The sequence below is a fragment of the Galeopterus variegatus genome, unplaced genomic scaffold (assembly GCF_000696425.1).
Source record: "Galeopterus variegatus unplaced genomic scaffold, G_variegatus-3.0.2 Scaffold8123, whole genome shotgun sequence".
In the NCBI taxonomy this organism is placed as follows: domain Eukaryota; kingdom Metazoa; phylum Chordata; class Mammalia; order Dermoptera; family Cynocephalidae; genus Galeopterus; species Galeopterus variegatus.
The window spans coordinates 2506-19606 of record NW_007734234.1 but is presented as its reverse complement, the minus strand read 5'-3'; the positions used below and the strand labels follow the sequence as shown (position 1 = coordinate 19606).

The 17101-nt window shown below is 48.9% G+C and overlaps 1 protein-coding gene across 1 annotated transcript; it reads right to left on the bottom strand.

Moving 5' to 3' along the window:
• Nucleotides 1-1335: 1335 nt before the first annotated feature.
• Nucleotides 1336-16772, bottom strand: SF3B2 (splicing factor 3b, subunit 2, 145kDa). The gene is made up of 22 exons (XM_008592636.1): nucleotides 16606-16772; nucleotides 16399-16445; nucleotides 16018-16095; nucleotides 14983-15222; nucleotides 14715-14765; nucleotides 13462-13579; nucleotides 12581-12690; nucleotides 12126-12222; nucleotides 11873-11964; nucleotides 10709-10924; nucleotides 10422-10559; nucleotides 10167-10247; nucleotides 9722-9949; nucleotides 8798-8947; nucleotides 8049-8138; nucleotides 7829-7936; nucleotides 6655-6762; nucleotides 6229-6371; nucleotides 6040-6141; nucleotides 2221-2320; nucleotides 1934-2119; nucleotides 1336-1576 (listed from the first exon to the last, which is right to left on the bottom strand). The coding sequence occupies exons 1-22, from the start codon at nucleotides 16736-16738 to the stop codon at nucleotides 1505-1507; spliced, it is 2688 nt and encodes an 895-aa protein (XP_008590858.1). The 5' UTR covers nucleotides 16739-16772; the 3' UTR covers nucleotides 1336-1504.
• Nucleotides 16773-17101: the final 329 nt, after the last annotated feature.

Sequence of the window (17101 nt, the reverse complement as noted above, 5' to 3'; positions counted from 1 at the left end):
CGAGGGGCGGGGCCCAGGTTCGCGCTCGCCCCCCTGCGGGCTGTGGGCGCGCGCCCCTCGCTCCCGAAGAGTGGGGGGGGTCTTCAGCCGGCGCGCGCTCGCCGGCCCAGCCCTCAAATCCGCCGCGGGGACCGCCACAGTCGGCCGTCCTCTTCCCTCTTCCGTCCCCCTCTCGGCGGCGGCGGCGGCTGCAGCAGCCCCGCCAGCGGAAACCCCGCTTTTCCGGGACGCGGCCCTGGCGGGGAGGGGGCTGCCGCGGGAGCGCGCTCGGCCCCTCGGGTCTGCGGAAGGCGGAAGAGAGCGAGTCCTCTCTCCTACCACCGACCTGGCCCCCGCCTGCGGCCCCGGGGCTTCTTAGCCCGGACCAGCGAGGGGAGCGGTTGGTGGAGACCCAGCGGGCCTGGCAGCAGTGAGCCGGGAAGTTCCCGCCCGGAGGAGGCAGGAGCTCAGGGACCTAGAGCCCAGGCAGGGGTGACTTCTCAAACTAAGCCCTGACCCATCTGGAGCCAACCTTTCTCTTCTTTCTCTACAGCTCCCATCCCCCAAAATCTTCATTACTGAGTCTAAGAATGCTTCATTGCTAACTAAATTTCTAAAATTGTGTTCCTCCCAAGGCCTAGCTCAGCTGCCACGTCTTCCGCGGGATCTCCAGACCCCACCTCCAGAGACCGTCTTGAGGCCTCCAGCACGCTGGCACCTCTGCGGATGGATGCACTTCCACCGACACCAGTAGTACAACCGCAGCACGTGACTCTCCCCTCCTGCAGTGCTTAACAAATGCCTGTGGGATCCAATGGTCAACCTAGTCTAGCCTGTCAGGAAGACTTCGCAGGACCAGGGGATTAGAACCTGGAGAAAGCAAGTCTCCCCACCCTCCACACACCCAAATCCTGGTGACTGGTGTTGCTTGAACCCAGGGTCTCACATCGACTTGGGACAATTTAGACTTTGAGCTGCGTTCTCTCACAAGTTTCTCATTTGGACTTGCAGCCACAAGGTCAATTAGGAAGGCCTGACCTGGCCTACTTCCCAAGCCCACTGTTACTTCCCCAGCCCAGCCAGGACACTAAGCTGGCTATTTTTACTCCCCAAGGACACGGTAGTAAGGTCAAACCAGACCTAAAGGCACTTCCCCCAGAGGCTTCCTACAAAAAGGGTACAGTGATAAAACATAATTTCGGCATGGCTTTGGCTTTACCACTAGTCTCAGCTGCAACATCTGAGCCAGGTACATGCCTGTGATCATTGGGATAGCCCAGTGATTGCAGGAAGAGGCTATTTTAGTCCTTTTGCAGAAGGGGCTAAAGGGAGATGAGAGAGGCTCAGGAGTGTTTCCATATTCATCTCTTTCCTTGGGAAACAGCTTTATTTACAAAACAGGTCTAAAATAACATGAAATGACAAGCCCTTGGGAAATTCAGGAGAGGTGGCTTTGGGGACCCATGTGTGAAGCGCACACATCCAGACAAAGGACCTAAAGGAGGTCTGGGTATGTGAGGGGGAACTAAAATTTGAACTCCTTGTATTTCTTGCTGCCCCCACGGCTGTCCTGGGGCTGAGCTTTCCGTTTCTTTTGCTATAGGGGAGAAAAAGAAACAAGTTACAACAGGTTAAACAACCCCCTAGCCCCCCAAATACAGGTGGGCAGCCTGACAGAGACACAGAAATCTGTGGAAATTGCACTGAATCCGAATTCTGTCCCCACCTCCCTCTCAGACTTGGATGAGTTTCCTTCCCTCCCTATAACTCAGTTTCAGCATCCTTAAAGAGGGCAGCCCACTGGAGGATTTCTAAGGTTTACAAGTCTAAGGAGCCCAGAGCGGAAGGCACTGAGTCCACCCTCACTCTCACCACTAGAGGGCACCACTCCACTGAAAAAGGCAGACCCCGGTCCCTGGCTCTCACCCAGCCCAGTCTCCTTGTAAGCTCCTACCTTCTGCTTGGCAGCATGTTCAGCCACCATGTCACTAAAGTCTTCCTTCTCCACTTGTGCCTGCTGCTCCCGCACATGCTCCTCATACTTCTGGGTCATAGCCATGGGATCCAGCTCCAATTCTTCAGGTGCCAGGGCCACTTCCACGCCTTGTAGCTCGGGAGCCGGACCCTTCCGGCTCATAACCTGGAAAGGAGATCAGGGCTTGTCATCTCCAAAGAATCTCAGAAGCCCTACCTTCTATGCCCTTTCCCAGTCCCCAAAAGCAGTGTCCTTCGAGTGCTCACCGTGGACATGTCATAAATGTGGGTTGATCCCATCATGGCTCCCCCAACGGTGGCCGTTCTCTTCTCTGGCAACACAGTGAACAGCTGTGGTGTCTCACTTCTGCAAAGGACAATGGAATCAATCCCAAAAAGGAAGGGACGAAAGGTCTCCAAACAGGAAGCAAAAGAATCACAGGTGGCACCTCTACTCAGCTCTTGGAGAGATCTCAAGATACCAAGGGACGCAGCCTCTGCAGTTTGTGGAGGCCCATGAGAGAAGAACTGGATGGGGGAGAGGGGCACAGTGCTGATTCCAGGGGATACAGCCTGGAAGGGGCACAGAGACCGACCTAAGCAGCCCCCTTAACCAAGTTAGGGGATCAGAGATCGGGACTCCCACATGTAAAGGGCTAAAGGTGAGAGAAGCTGAAAGTTTCCAAGAGAACTTTGGTACAGGGAAGCTTGCAAGAGAGAATAGACTACAACAGTTCCTGATCAAAGCTGTGCCTGGAGTTCTAACGTACACAACTCACATTTCCAGCCCTTCCAATGGTACAAGAGCCATCCACAGCCAGTTTGCCATCTATTTCAAGGATTACATTTAGAACACAGAAAACTAACGTACACAACTCACATTTCCAGCCCTTCCAATGGTACAAGAGCCATCCACAGCCAGTTTTGCCATCTATTTCAAGGATTACATTTAGAACACAGAAAACCTACCACTTTCACCCCAGACCATGTCATCATCTCCACCTCTCCCAGTGGAAGAGGTGACAATCTGTTCTCCACACAGCAGCCAGAGTGAATGCCTTAAAACAGAATTCAGATCCTGTTGCTCCTTTGCTCAAAACCCTCCAAGACTTCTGATCATCATGTGAATAAAATCTAAACTCTTTACCATGGCCTAAAGGGTTCACAGCCTGGTCCCTTACCCAATCCCTCCTCAATGTCCTCTGTCCATGGTACCCTACTTTGTTGAGCATGCAAAGCTTGAGGCTTCTGCTTCCTGACAAGAAGGAGTAACAAGGGCCAGATTTACCCTCCTTCCTGCAACAACCAGAAAAATGGGCAAAATATATTGAACAGTGGTTTTTCAAGACGCGAGACACGGGGCAATGAAGACAGTGATTCCTGCAAACCAGGAAACAAATGAGGAGAGCCCTTCAATTGCCCCTGTAATTTCCATTTCCACGCCACAGAACAAGAAGGGGAGACTCATGGAGAGCCCAGAGCTCTCAGGACTCCAAGAGTTGAGATGATGAAGCTGAAAGTCCAGGGAGACCAAAGCTGCTTGAGTTTGCAGAACAGAGTCCTGAAGAAGCGAAAGCAGCAGAGAGAGAGAACTCAAGAGACCAACAGAGGGTCCTTCCTCTTCAGGTATTCAACTGAGTACTGAGTAGCACATGCCTGTGAGGGAATTGCCAAGGCCAAGGAAAGAAACACCAAAATGACTGCAGTAACATTAGTGCCTGCTGCTCACTCAGGACTGGGAATAGTGCTGTTTCTGCCCGGACTGAAAAACCTCTAGTTCATAGGGCTTTGATTCGAGTATACAAATGAGTCTCATGCCTCCTAGTGGGGAGGACTAAGCACTGCCTAAGTCCTGCCCAGTTAATCCAAAAAGTAAGACCTGAAAGGATCAAACTGTTTCTAAGTAACTATCCTTGAATAAAGCTAAAGATGTATAGGAATACAAAAAATATCCTGAACCCAATGAGGTAAATTTCATAAAGTCTAGCATCCAATCAAAAATTACCAGGCATGCAGACAAGCAGGAAAATACAACCCATAATGAGGAGAATAATCAATCAATTGAAATTAACCCAGAATTGGCACAGATGTTAGAATTAGCAGGCAAATACATTAAAATGTTACTATAACTGCATTCTATATGTTCAAAAAGTGAAATAAGAGAAAAAGAATATATAAAAAGAAGACCCAAATCAAACTTCTAGAGAAGAAAACCACACTGGATGGATTCATGTTAGAGTAGAAACTGCAGAAGAAAATATTAGCAAACCTGAAGACGTAGCAAGAAAAACCTAAAATGAAATAGAGAAATTTCTTAAAAAATGAACACAACTTCAATGAGCAGTGGGACAACTTCTAGAGACCTAACACTTGTATAATTGGAGTTCCCAAAGGAGAGAAGAAAGAGAAGGGAACAGAAAAAAATATTTTCAGAAATGGCCAAAATTTTTCCAAAATCAATAAAAATTATAAACCCACAGATCCAAGATGTTCAACAAACCCCAAGCAAAGAAATATGAAGAAAACTACACCAACACATATCATGAGCAAATTGTTCAGAACCAACAATAAAGAGAAAATCTTAAAAGCAGCTGGAGAAAAATGACACGTGATGTACAAAGGAACAAAGACAAGGATTTCTCATCAGAAACTATACAAGAATGAAGATACTGGAGCAACATCTTAAAAGTGGTAAAAGGGGGCCAAGCCCGTGGCGCACTCGGGAGAGTGCAGCGCTGGGAGTGCAGCGGCGCTCCCGCCGCGGGTTCAGATCCTGTATGGGAATGGCCGGTGCGCTCACTGGCTGAGCGCAGTGCGGGCCACACCACGCCAAGGGTTGTGATCCCCTTACAGGTCACCCAAAAAAAAAAAAAAAAAAAAGTAGTAAAAGGAAAAAAAAAAAATCAGTCAACTTAAAATCCTATACCAAGCAACAATGTTTCAAAAACAAAGGTCAAATGAAGAAAGTTTTGAGACTGCAAAAGCTGAGAGAATTCATGACCACACACCCACACAAGAAATGTTAAAGGAAGCCCTCAGGCAGAAAGAAAATGATACCAGGACTGGCCAGTTAGCTCAGAGGCTGGCTACAGCGCAGCCTTATAACACCAAGGACATGGGTTCAGATCCCTGGATCAGCCAGGCACCAAAAACAAAAAAAAGAAAAGAAAATGATACCAGATAGAAACTTGGACATAGCCAAACACATGAAAGCAGTGAAAATGGTAACTACACGAGTATCCTACATGATTCTTATTTAAATCCCTCTAAAAGATAATTGACCATTTAAAAAAATATAATAACCTTGTACAGTAGGATTTATAACTTACGTAAAAGTAAGATATATGACAATAATAGTGCAAAGGTCAGGAGGGGGGAAATGAGGCATACTGTTGTCAGGCTCTTAAAACTACCTGCAAGTAGTGTAATATTGCTTTAAGGTAGATCATGATAAAAATGGATACTATAAACCCTAAAGCAATCACTAAAATAACAAAACAGATTTACAGTTAATAAGCCAACAAAAGAGGTAAAATGGAATCATAAAAAACATTCAATTAATCCAAAAGAAAGTAGTAAAATAGGAAAAGAGAACAAAAATCAGAACAGATAAAGAGAAGTTCATTTCATAATAAAAGGGTCAATTTACAAAGAAGACAATGAGCCAACACCTTATGTACCCAAAACTAGTGCTTCAAAATACATGACTATGCGAAGCCGTGCCTGTCTCAGGGCCTTTCACTTGCTTAGACTTACTGTCCCTTCCGCCCCCAGATCATCCAGGGGCTGGCTCTCTCCTACCACTCAGGTCTCAGTTCTCCAAGGCCTCTTCATCACCATATCCTTCTATATCCCATTACCCAGTTTCTTCTGCTTCCCAGTCCTTACCCACCTCTGAAATTATATTGTTCTCTGGTTACCTGTCTACCTCAACTGTCCTTTTCCCCCTGACTTCCCACTGCCTAGAGTGGCGTCTGGCACAGAGTTGGTGTTCAACAGTTGTTAAAGGGGGTGGGGGACAAAAGTCAGCCAGCAGCCTAGCGGCCACAGGAAAATACAAATCTGGGGCCTGCCTGGTTGCCTCACCCATCCATCGCCTCCTCAATCTTCTTCTTCCTCAGCTCAATGAGTTCAGGGGTCTCCATTCCAGCCGGCACCGATGAGAACCCTCCAGGAGTGATGAGTCCACTGTGAAGAGAGGAACAGGCTCTGGAGTAAAGAGAAGGCCCTCAGAGAGATAGGCCACTTTAGCGTGGCGGGCTCTGTCTCTCCCACCTGTCTGCAGGGGTGATAAAGCCTGTTTCATCGGGTTTGTCTTCATCGCTCTCCTCCTCTTCCTCTTCTTCTGAAGACTCTTCATCAGATGGCTCCAGTTCCCCCCAAGGGGTCCGGTCAATCTCTTCTTCCTCAGTCTTGGTCTGAAAGAGATCACTTATTTATTCAACAAATGTTAACTAAGTACCTATTATGTGCCAAGCTGCTGTAAGCTGAAGGGACAAAAGAATAAACAGACAATAACCCCCACTTTTGTACAGCTCATATTCCAGTGAGGAGCTTACATTACATCTCAGGAAATGTACATCCTTTTTCAGACTTTGAAATTTCAGAACACCCGGCTCCCAGATAACGAAGCTGTAAACCAACTATCTCTAACCTTTATGACGTTAAGTAAAACCAAGCTCGCCAGTCCATGTCCCATACCTGAAATTCAGCAGCATTGGTTCCAAACACATCCCCGTAGAGAGGTTTTCCAGTCTCATCTACTGGCGGTTTGCCCCAGCCACCAGCATGGTACCCAAAGGAACAGCTCTGCAAGAGAGGGAGCGTGAATCAGTTCCACTCCTAAGCTGCAAAAGAAACACTGAAGCCTAGAGAAAAGTCACGCTCCAAAGTACAGAACTAACACTTGGGAACTCTGGAAATCATGATTACAGAAGAGAATTAAATGTTATAAAGCATGAGGAAGCAAAATTAATAAGCAACAAAAATCTGGGGCAACAGGATGGGGAGCCAAGGGCAGAAAGTGTGCTAATAACCTCATCCTCCATGGTAGAGTCTATACTATCTGAAAATGAAACACGTACTTTAAAAGATTCCAACTTCTCACTGATTTTTCCTAACTTTGGAAAGCTGGCTTGTTTAGAATGCAAATCTCTTAAGGGGTAGAAATTTTTATCTGAAGTTTAACAACACCACTTCTTCACTATAATGACTTTATTGTCTGTTCATTTTTTTAACTTAATGTTTTTTATTTATTTATTTATTTATTTTTTTTTAATTTAATTTTTTTTTTTTTTGTCTTTTGTCTTTTTTCCGTGTCCGGCAACGGATCGCAACCCTCAGTGTTGCCCCCGCACCGGACCGGGGACCGGCAACGGGATCGCAAGCCTCGGTGCTGCTCCCGTGCCTCGCTCAGCCAGTGAGCGGGAGCCGGTCTGTATGTGGGATCCGAACCCTCGGACGGGAGCGCCGCCGCGCTTCCCAAGCGGCGCACCATCCAGTGCGCCACCGGGCCGGCCCCGTTAATGTTTTTTATTTTAAAACAAGAATAAACTTGATGCCATTCTTAAGAGAAATTATTTCTATCTGTCCATCCATGTACATATCAGAGATATATCTGGAAACACATTTACCAAAAATGTTAAATTTGGTTATTTTCTGAGTGGTGAAATGGTGGGTGATTTGTCTTCATCTCTGTACTTGTCAATTCTGACAGTATTTTATGATGAGCTTGTCAGTTTTTTTGAAAACAAAAACCATTACTTTTTCTTTTTTTTAAAAGAGACACACAGCAGAGTTAGAGAAGGAAAACAAAAAATTACCATTCAGTTAAAAAGCAGAAGCAGCCCAAAATGAAAGAAAGGACAACGCTCACCTCAGGGATGGGCGAGTTCAGCCCGGGGATTTTCAGGTTGGGGTATGACGGGGGTGGTCCGTATCGCTGCATGGCAATCAGCCACGGGGGAGGGACCTTGTGGGCATTCTGCAGGAAAAAGAGAGAAGGATACCACCTGCCCAACCCTATCCCTGTCTCTCCCTTCTGCCCCAATCCCCACCCGTTTCTCTGCTTCCCCAGCTAGCTAAATGATACTCACTGGTCCTACTGGCATCCCCAAGGAAATCCTTAGCTCATCAGACAGATCTCCTGGCTTCTTCTCCTTCAGTCGTGTCTCAAACTCCTTCCCCTGAGGAAAAGTCAGAGCATGCTGTGTTGTGGACACCAGACACATGCTCAGTGGCATGAGGACATGAGAACAAAGACGGGAAGTCCTAACCCACATCAGATACACAATCCCACTGAGGGCGGCCTGGCTCCTGCTGATTCTCATCACTTCTCTCCCTGGCCAGAGCAGAAGGAATAAAGACCAGGGAGGAGGGGGAAGGCCAGACTTCCAGTGCTGTCAGTAACCCACTGTGAGAACACAGCCAACTCCATGACCTGCTTTCTCATCTGTAAAATGAGGGCATTCGACAGGATCCTTCCTCTCCAAGATCCTTCCATCTCAAAAATTCCATATCATGGTAATTAATATTTCAAGGATCAGAAAAAAATAAAACTTTTCTTCCACCCCAATATTAAATGTTTCCTAAAGCATCTCCTACTTAGCCCCTCTGTCCCTAAACCACCCACCACAAACTATTATCACTTCAAAGACACGGTCTGCATCTCTCCTTTAATAAAGGATCTCATTTTTAAAGTTCAAATTCCATCTCTTCCAAGGGTAGTTAATGGGCAACTCTAAGGCTAAGAAGCTGCTGTACCAGCTTCAAAAGCCCTTCCAACCAACGGTGACACAGTCATGACTCCAGTGCCCAGGGGCCTCCCCCAGGCTTCCTCCCGAACCTCGTAGTATAAGTCCCCGTGGATGGTCAGCTTAGGCTTGGTCTGCCACTTGAAGAAGGCATCATGCAGTTTCTGGTAGTCAATGTCGATCTTGCCCATCTTGGGCCGAACCTTCTCTCGCATCTTTGACTTCATGGTTTTCTGTTCTTCCTGTGAAGAGTGGCAGAAGATGTACTTTAACAGGTATTCACCAAGCTCGACTCAGTAGAGTCCGGCTCCTAACTCCCAAAAGAGATCAAGGAAAACCTCATTTATCTCACTCTGAAAGTCACCAAAATCCTTCCTGCTGAAGCCTTCAAAATTACATAATCCAGGCTGAACAAAATAGACTTATTATGTGAGATTGGCCTCAGCAATGTTATGTCGGTAACTATTTTTTAAACCAACTGATCAAGAGACAGACCTCAGCTTCCACTGTAGAGGACTGGGTGAGGAGAGGCCAACCAGAAGGCAGGATGTTCACAGTGTTCTTTTGTGCCTCCTGAATTTTTACACTACAGGCAAGTATTAACTGTTCAAAGTATCTAATTAAAACCTTTAAATTTAAAAAGTTACACAACCACCATGAGTCTCTAGCTACAAAGTACACCAGGGAAGGAGTCTCCAGGTGAGCTGGGAAAGTGAAGGCAGAGGGGAGGAAGAGAGGAGCAGGAAAACGGTGCCGCTCAGACATAGAAGTCTCAGCATGGGGCAGGAGAAGAAGCTGGGAACACAGCCCCGAGGCCTGCCTTTCCTGCGTCCTTCCCCTCCTGCTCCCCCCCCCCCACAGGTGTCCTACATAGTGCTGACTTCTAAAGTGAAGAAAGAATAACTAGTCAAGTAACAAGGAGGTGGGTTTGGGGACCCAGAGTCCAATTTTGAAGCAGGCATCTGTGAAGGACGTGGACCCCCGAGCGTAGGTCCCAGCCCCAGCCAGGCCCTCACCTTCTCCTGCAGGGCCTCCCGCATCTCCTGGATGCCTGTGCGTTTGATGAAGTCTGGCAGCTCGAAGGGGGGCTTCTCAATGCCCCGTTTGCCCTGCAGGTACTTGCGCTTAAAACACCAGTGGCGCGGCACAGGCACGGAGTTCCGAGTGGCCTTCAGGTGAACCAGGAGCTTAGGGTCCTGAGCCGTCACATCGTGCATCTCCACCACGTCAGGCCGAGCCACCAGCTGGAAAACACATAGCAACATGTCTCTAGAAAGCCCCGATCTCTTAGGTCTAAAGTTCTTCTCTCTTTCTCCAAGGACCCACACCTGCTTCACCCAAGCCTCCTTCAAAGCCCTTCTTTGCACCTCCCAAAGCAAAGCCCCCCTGTGGGATTCCAGGAGTTCCTCACATGGACTCCCAGCCAGGCTCCAGGGCCTGCTGGATCACCTCAGGTCTCACCTGCTTGAGTTCGGCCACAGTGAAGCGATTCATTCGACGCAACTTCTTCTTGGACAGCTTGGGGGCTTCTGGCTTCTTTTCCTGGAACGGTCACTTCTTCTGAGCAGGACTCTTAGGTGTGAGTCACACTGTCCAGCCCACCCCAGAACTGAAGCCACCAAAGCCCCGCAAAAGCTCACTATGGACCCTTGCAGGCTGCACGTCAGCCAGGGGTGCCCAGAACTCCCGTCCCCACCAGGAGGGGCTGGGCCTGACCTGTTCATCGTCACTGCTGTCGTCATCGCTGTCCTTGTGCTCTTCCTCAAAGCCCTTCTTCTTGGGGGCCGTAGAGTTCTCCAGTTTGTCAAGTTTCTCTGGCTCCTTCTCCTTCTCCTTCTTCACGTCATCGGTGAGCTGGGGAGGCAGGCAACATGGAAACCCAGCCCTCAGGGCCCCACCCGGCTCCTGAACCCGGTGTGGAGAAGATGCAGCCTCGGCCCTGTCCCCGTCCCTGCCCCTTCCCTGCTTAGCGTTGGCCATTCAGAGTGCACTGCTCCTTGTACCTTAAATGCCTCAAAAATCCTCTTGAAGAAGATGAAGTTGGGCTCATAAATTTCAGGTTCTTCGGTCACATACTCAATCTCAACGTCAGCAGCTGGGGACTCAGAGCCACGGGAGCGGGTGGAGTCTTTCTCTCGCTCTCCAGAGCTATCGGATGACGCCCCCCGCACCCTCTGGGGCTTTTTCTTCTTCTTTCGGTTCCGACGCTTCCGGTTCTTCTGTCAAGACAAGGAAAACCAACGGAGTCAGAGAATCCAACACCATGCCCAACCCCAACCTCCTCACCTAGTTTCCCCAACATGTCAACGCTCAGTCTCTTCCCAAGACGGCAATCTCGTGAAGTAGCTGTGGAGGGGCACTGGAGTCAGACTCCAACCGTGTGCCTTTGGGTAAGGTACTGCACCCCTCAGAACCTCAGCTTCTTCAGTTGCAAAATGTAGGTGTGCATAGTACTCAAAACTCAAAGAGTTATGGCAATCAAATGAAAAATATCTGTAAGATGCTTAGGATAGGAATTGGCACAAAATACCCGTGACTTCTTAGTTAACACTTATAATTGGTGTTATTGTAGTACCTGTGATGGTTAGTTCTAGGTGTCAATTTCATTAGGTCAAAGAATACTGAGAAACCTAACCCTAACCCTAACTGAGAAACCTGGGAAAGCTATCTTTTTAGGTGTGTCCATGAGGGTGTTTCCAGAAGAGATTAGCACAAGAGCTTGAGTGGACTGGGTGGGAAAGATCAGCCCTCAATATGGGCGGGAACCACATAATCCGCTGGGGTCCCAGAAAGAACAAAAACAGAAAAAAGAGACAAATTTCTCTCTCTATCCACTGGAACTGGGATATGCTCTGCTCTCCCGTTCGTGGACATCAGAGCTAAAGACCTTCAGCTTTTGACTTCCAGGACTTACACCAAGGACACCACTGGCCTCCCTGGTTCTGAGGCCTTCGGACTTGGACTGAGCCACACTGCCGGTGTCCAGTGTGCAGACGGCCTATCGTGGGACTCTTCTTTTACAATCACATGAGCTAATTCCCCTAATAAATCCTCTCTCATGTATTTATGACATATCCTATTGGTTCTGTCCCTCTGGAGAACCCTGACTAATTCAGTACCCAAACCCTATCTCCTGACAGTCCTTCCAGACCAGCTCCATCCCATACCTCTTTCTTGGATATAGACAATGTGTCCTCTTCAGTCTCTGATGCTGACTGGCCTAGGGACGAGCGAGCGTCTGTTTCCATTTCCTCTTCCTCTGTAAAGGAGGAAGGTGGTGGTCACAATCTCCTCACAGGGCCACTGCACTGCCACTTGTTCACAGTAGCCCATCTGTACCAAGAGGCAGTCTCTCTCTAAACCTCCTCGGGGAAGGGACAGAGGAATAAGGACTCAGCTTCAGGAAACATCAACGCTCACCCTGTTGAGAGTTCATCTCTTCCTGGCGGCTCTCCTTCAGCTGTAGGATCTTTTCCAAGGCCTGGGGGATCTTGGGGCCCACAGAGGGGTCATCCATCTGTCAGGGACAACCCAGTCAGAGGGGTGGATCACAGTGCCCTTTCCCCTCCAATTTCCACCTCTGGTACTAGAAAGGCTGCTGGCCAGGTGACATAAGAAGCAGAGAGTAAGCACCATGAACCAGATTCATGAGGTTTAGCATCCCTCAGAGGCAACCATACAACTCAGCCCCAGAGACGTCTCCCAGGTCCTTCAGCCCTCCCCTAAATATATTTTAACTGAGTATACCTTCCCTCTTCCCCCTCAAGAATTTAAGTACCCTCCCATCTTCTCACAGAATCCTTTTCTAAAAATCCAGAAATAGTCCCATTCTAAACCACCACTCTCCGTCCCTAGGAAGAAATCATCAGTCTCACCTCTCTGTTCTCATCTCCAGGGGGCGGTGGGGGCCCACGAGGCCGGGGAACAGGGGCCCCCATGGGCAAAACAGTGGGAGTGGGGCCCACGGGGCCTACTGGAGCAGCCACTGAGACAAGGGAGAAAGAAATCTAATGTCAGAAGAGAGAAAACACTCATTTTAAAAATTCCCTTCCTTAGGGCCGGCCTGTGGCTCACTCGGTAGAGTGCGGTGCTGATAACACCAAGGCCACAGGTTCGGATCCTATGTAGGGATGGCCGGTTTGCTCACTGGCTGAGCGTGGTGCTGACAACACCAAGCCAAGGGTTGAGATCCCCTTACCGGTCATCTTTTAAAAAAAAAAAATTAAAAAAAAATAATAATAATAAAATAAAAATTCCCTTCCTTAGGGCCGGCCTGTGGCTCACTCGGTAGAGTGCGGTGCTGATAATACCAAGGCCACAGGTTCGGATCCTATGTAGGGATGGCCGGTTTGCTCACTGGCTGAGCGTGGTGCTGACAACACCAAGCCAAGGGTTGAGATCCCCTTACCGGTCATCTTTTAAAAAAAAAAATTAAAAAAAAAATAAAAAAATAAAATAAAAATTCCCTTCCTTGCTAAAAGTCAAGGTGATGGTTACCTTTCAAGGGAGGGGTGACTAGAAGGGAGCCTGGAGGTGCTTTTGGGATGCTGGTAATGTTTTGGTTCTTGGTACAGGTGCTGGGTTCATGGGTTTGTTTGGTGTGTGAGAATTGGTTGAACTACACATTTAATATATGTGCATTTTTTTTTCTTTTTTGGCAGTTGACTAGTACATATGTGTTCTTTTTCAATGCAAAAGTTTTTTAAAAACTTTTAAATCACCTTCCATGCCCTTCCCTCCGATTCTAGGGTCTTACCTCGAGGACCCAGAGGAGTGCGAACACCAATTTGGCCCATGTCTTGTGGGGGTCGGGGGACTGGGGCACCCATCTTGGCAATCTCCTGCTGCCGTTCCTGCTCCAGTAACACAGCTGCCTACAGGAGGGAAATGGGAGCAGAGACACAGCTCAGAATGGGTTTGGCAGGCAGCCCCTGGCAAACACATCCTTTCAGCTGGGTAATAGGCCTGAGGAGAACAATCAGGAACCACTGGAGTGCTGACATCCTCTCTACCCCCACACCCCCAGGCTACTGATCCAAGTGGAGGAGGCCTCTCATCACATTGGAAAAATCTCTAGAAATAACACTAAGGACACTCCTGCTAACTTCTAGCTCCCATCAGATAATTTAATATTTAGCTAAACACTACCTTCTGTTTTTTAATGAGAATTTTCTTCCTCAAAAGATTAAGTTGTTTAAAAGGAACTTTGATTCTTATCTCTACCCTTCAAGATCTAGCACTATCTGGGCAAAGACAGTACTTCTTTCACATTTCCACACCTGCTGCTTTTAATGCTTATGTTCTTTTTTTTTTTTTTTAAAAAGATGACCGGTAAGGGGATCTCAACCCTTGGCTTGGTGCTGTCAGCACCACGCTCAGCCAGTGAGCAAACCGGCCATCCCTATATAGGATCCGAACCCACGGCCTTGGTGTTATCAGCACCGCACTCTACCGAGTGAGCCACGGGCCGGCCCTTAATGCTTATGTTCTAAGACTCCTAAGTAATCCATTGGGTAACAACTGATACAATGCACGTCTCAGGCCAACATCTTATGTAATACTCCCAAACTTATATTTATTATACTTTGTCTGAATCCAACACAAATGACTAAATTAGCCCAGAGTCCTCTACAACATGCCTAAAATGATGTTATGTAATAGTAGAAGGGGTCAGTAAACTTTTTCTGTAATGGGCCAAACAGTAAATATTTTAGGCTTTACAAACTGTTGTATGAATTCTGTTATGTATTCATGGTTTGGGTTTTCTTACAACCCTTTAAAAACCATCTTTAGCTCACAGACCATACAAAAACAGGCCATAGGTTGTAGTTTGCCAATCCCTGGACTGTAAGAAAAGTGGAGTTCTTTGGGAGATACTGAAACTTAGCTGGGAAAGAGGTGGCCTCCAAGGAAAACTCGAATGGTGCATGTGGTTTCAGACACTAGGCACTGTAAGTGAAAACCAATGGATTGGACCATGAGGTCAAAGGTTGGGGGGAGGGATATTACCCGCTTCTGCTGCTCCAAGAGCTCATGTTCCTTCAGTGAATGATCTCCCTGCTTAAAAAAGAAAACAAGCTCATACCAGCACCAATACCCCACAGGCCAATCTGCCACAATTCTGCTTCCTGGGGTCCTTTTCCAGCCTACGGCTTACGTTCTAGTCTTTGATCCAGACCTTCCAGAAGCCTTGGCCCCAGGATCCAGCTCTCTCTTAGGCTGCACTCCCCCTTCAGGGACCTAACGAGGCCCAGGCCCAGGTGTCCACCTGCCCTACCTGCTTGGCGCGTTCCTCTTGCTGCATCAGCAATGCCGCCTGCTGCTGCGCCAACTTCAGCCGCTCTTCCTCTGACAGTGCCACAGGCTCACCCACACGGAGAGGAGGTGGGGGCCCCAAATTTGGTGGGTGGGCCATAGGAAAGCCAAGGCCAAGGCCTGGTGGAGGTGGTGGGGGTGGTGGAGGAGGTTGCAGAGGGGGGAGTCCCATGGGTGGTGGTGGCATGGGAATCCCAGAGAGCTGTAGAGAAAATATGACCATAAACTGGGAAGCACTTATCTATCATTCTGCAAACATTTGCTGGCGATGTACTTTAGGCCACATGCTGGAATTCAGTCAAATAATACATGGTTCATGCTACATAAGAGAGAATGCTCCATAGCAATGTCAAGAGAAAAGAATGTCAACTTTGGTGCACGAACTAAAGAAAACTATCAAATCTCTCCCCAGAAAAATATCATGAACACAGATTTTGCATACAATTTCAGGAGGCTCAGGGATCCCCTCTAAAGGTCATCTAGGGATGCCTCATCCCACACACGGAGATTAATGAATCCCAAGTCAGAGCCACTGCTTTAGAGAAAAAGAATCAAATCCTGGATCAGAAGTGACACGGAAATTAAGAGAACTTGAATAAGTAGAAAGCAGTATGCCAAAACAATACAAAACCCAATGACTTACTAAATGCTGGGAGTATAGAACCAAATCAGGGAGTTAGTCCTCCATGTCTCACTGAATAACATGGCAACTGTGCCCATGGAGGGCAAAGAATAGGCTGATTACTTCCATCTGGGGGAGGATCAAGTCAAGCCTCTAGGTATTCAAGCTGAATCCTGAATGACAGGTAGAATTTGGAGGAGCAGACGAGGGGGATGAAGGCAAGCATCCGCACCATCAGAAAGGTGAAAATCTCCCAGTTCTGTGATCGTGCTATTTCCCTGCCCAATTTGCTAGTTGCATCTCCAATACACTGCATGTGCGAGGAGGAGCTACCCTGGGCAGAAGGAAGCGTATAAAGTGGAACAACCTCCTTACCTGTGCTGACATAGGAGGGGGAGCAGCCTTGTCCCCATCTTCCCCTCTCAAAACCGGTCGATTCAGCACGATGCCAGTCTACAAAAGAGAAAGGAGGACTCCAAGTCAGTCCAAAAGGAGCTGTTCCACTAAAGGACGTTCTTGCCCATTCGTTCAACCAAATTTTCCCAGTGTCTATCTGCCAGAGCTCGAGCTGGGCACCGGATGAACCAATAAGGATGAAAGCGATTACAACAAAGCACGTAAAGGCAAGAACAAGCAAAAAAGGGCACGCCCCCGCTTGCTGTGCCAAGGTATATAAAGAATGAAGGCCGAGTCGTGAGAGGTCTTAAAGGCCCCCTGGAGAAGCCTGGCCTATCCTGACGTCCCGCCAACACTCACCTGGCGTGTGTAGGTCTGCAGCCGCTCCACCAGTTCCTCGCGACTCCCTACGGGGCAAAACACAGGATCAATGGGGGCAAGCCGGGCCGGGGCAGGTCAGGCCCCAGCGGCCCGCCTCCGCCCCCCAGCCCCCGGGTCTCCCAGGTAACCAGGCTCTGCTTCTCCGCAGGCCCACGCAGCCCCCTCGTGATCTCCCGTGCTCCTCACCCTGGATCGGAGCTCCGATCTCTGCCAACTTGGTCTGAAGCTCCTGGGCAGCCCAGGCGCCATAGTGCCCTGGAGGTGGCGGTGGCGGCAGCTGCAATTCTCCTTTGGGAGGCTCGGGATGCTCGGTCGCCATCTTAGCCACAGGAAGGCGCGCGACCAACCCGGAAGCTGGGGCGGGCCTGCGGGCCCACTTCCCGGAAGTTCCGGCAGCGCCGTACTACCCGTCCTCTCGGTGGTTGGAAGGCGGTTCGGCTGGAGGCCACCCTCTGCCGTCCGTCTGGAGACGCGATTCGCCGCAGACGCGTCCTAGGCGGCCTGGTCGCGAAGCCTTCTGGGAGTTGTAGTACGCAGGTCGCGGTCCCTGGCGGGTCCGGCTCCCGGAACACTGGCGGCTCGGGCTGCGGGGAAGGCTGGTCCCGCCCCGAGGGAGCGCTTTCTGCGCCTCACCCGCCGGCTCGCAGACCCTGAGCCTTCCGGCCCGGCTGCCTGGTCAGGC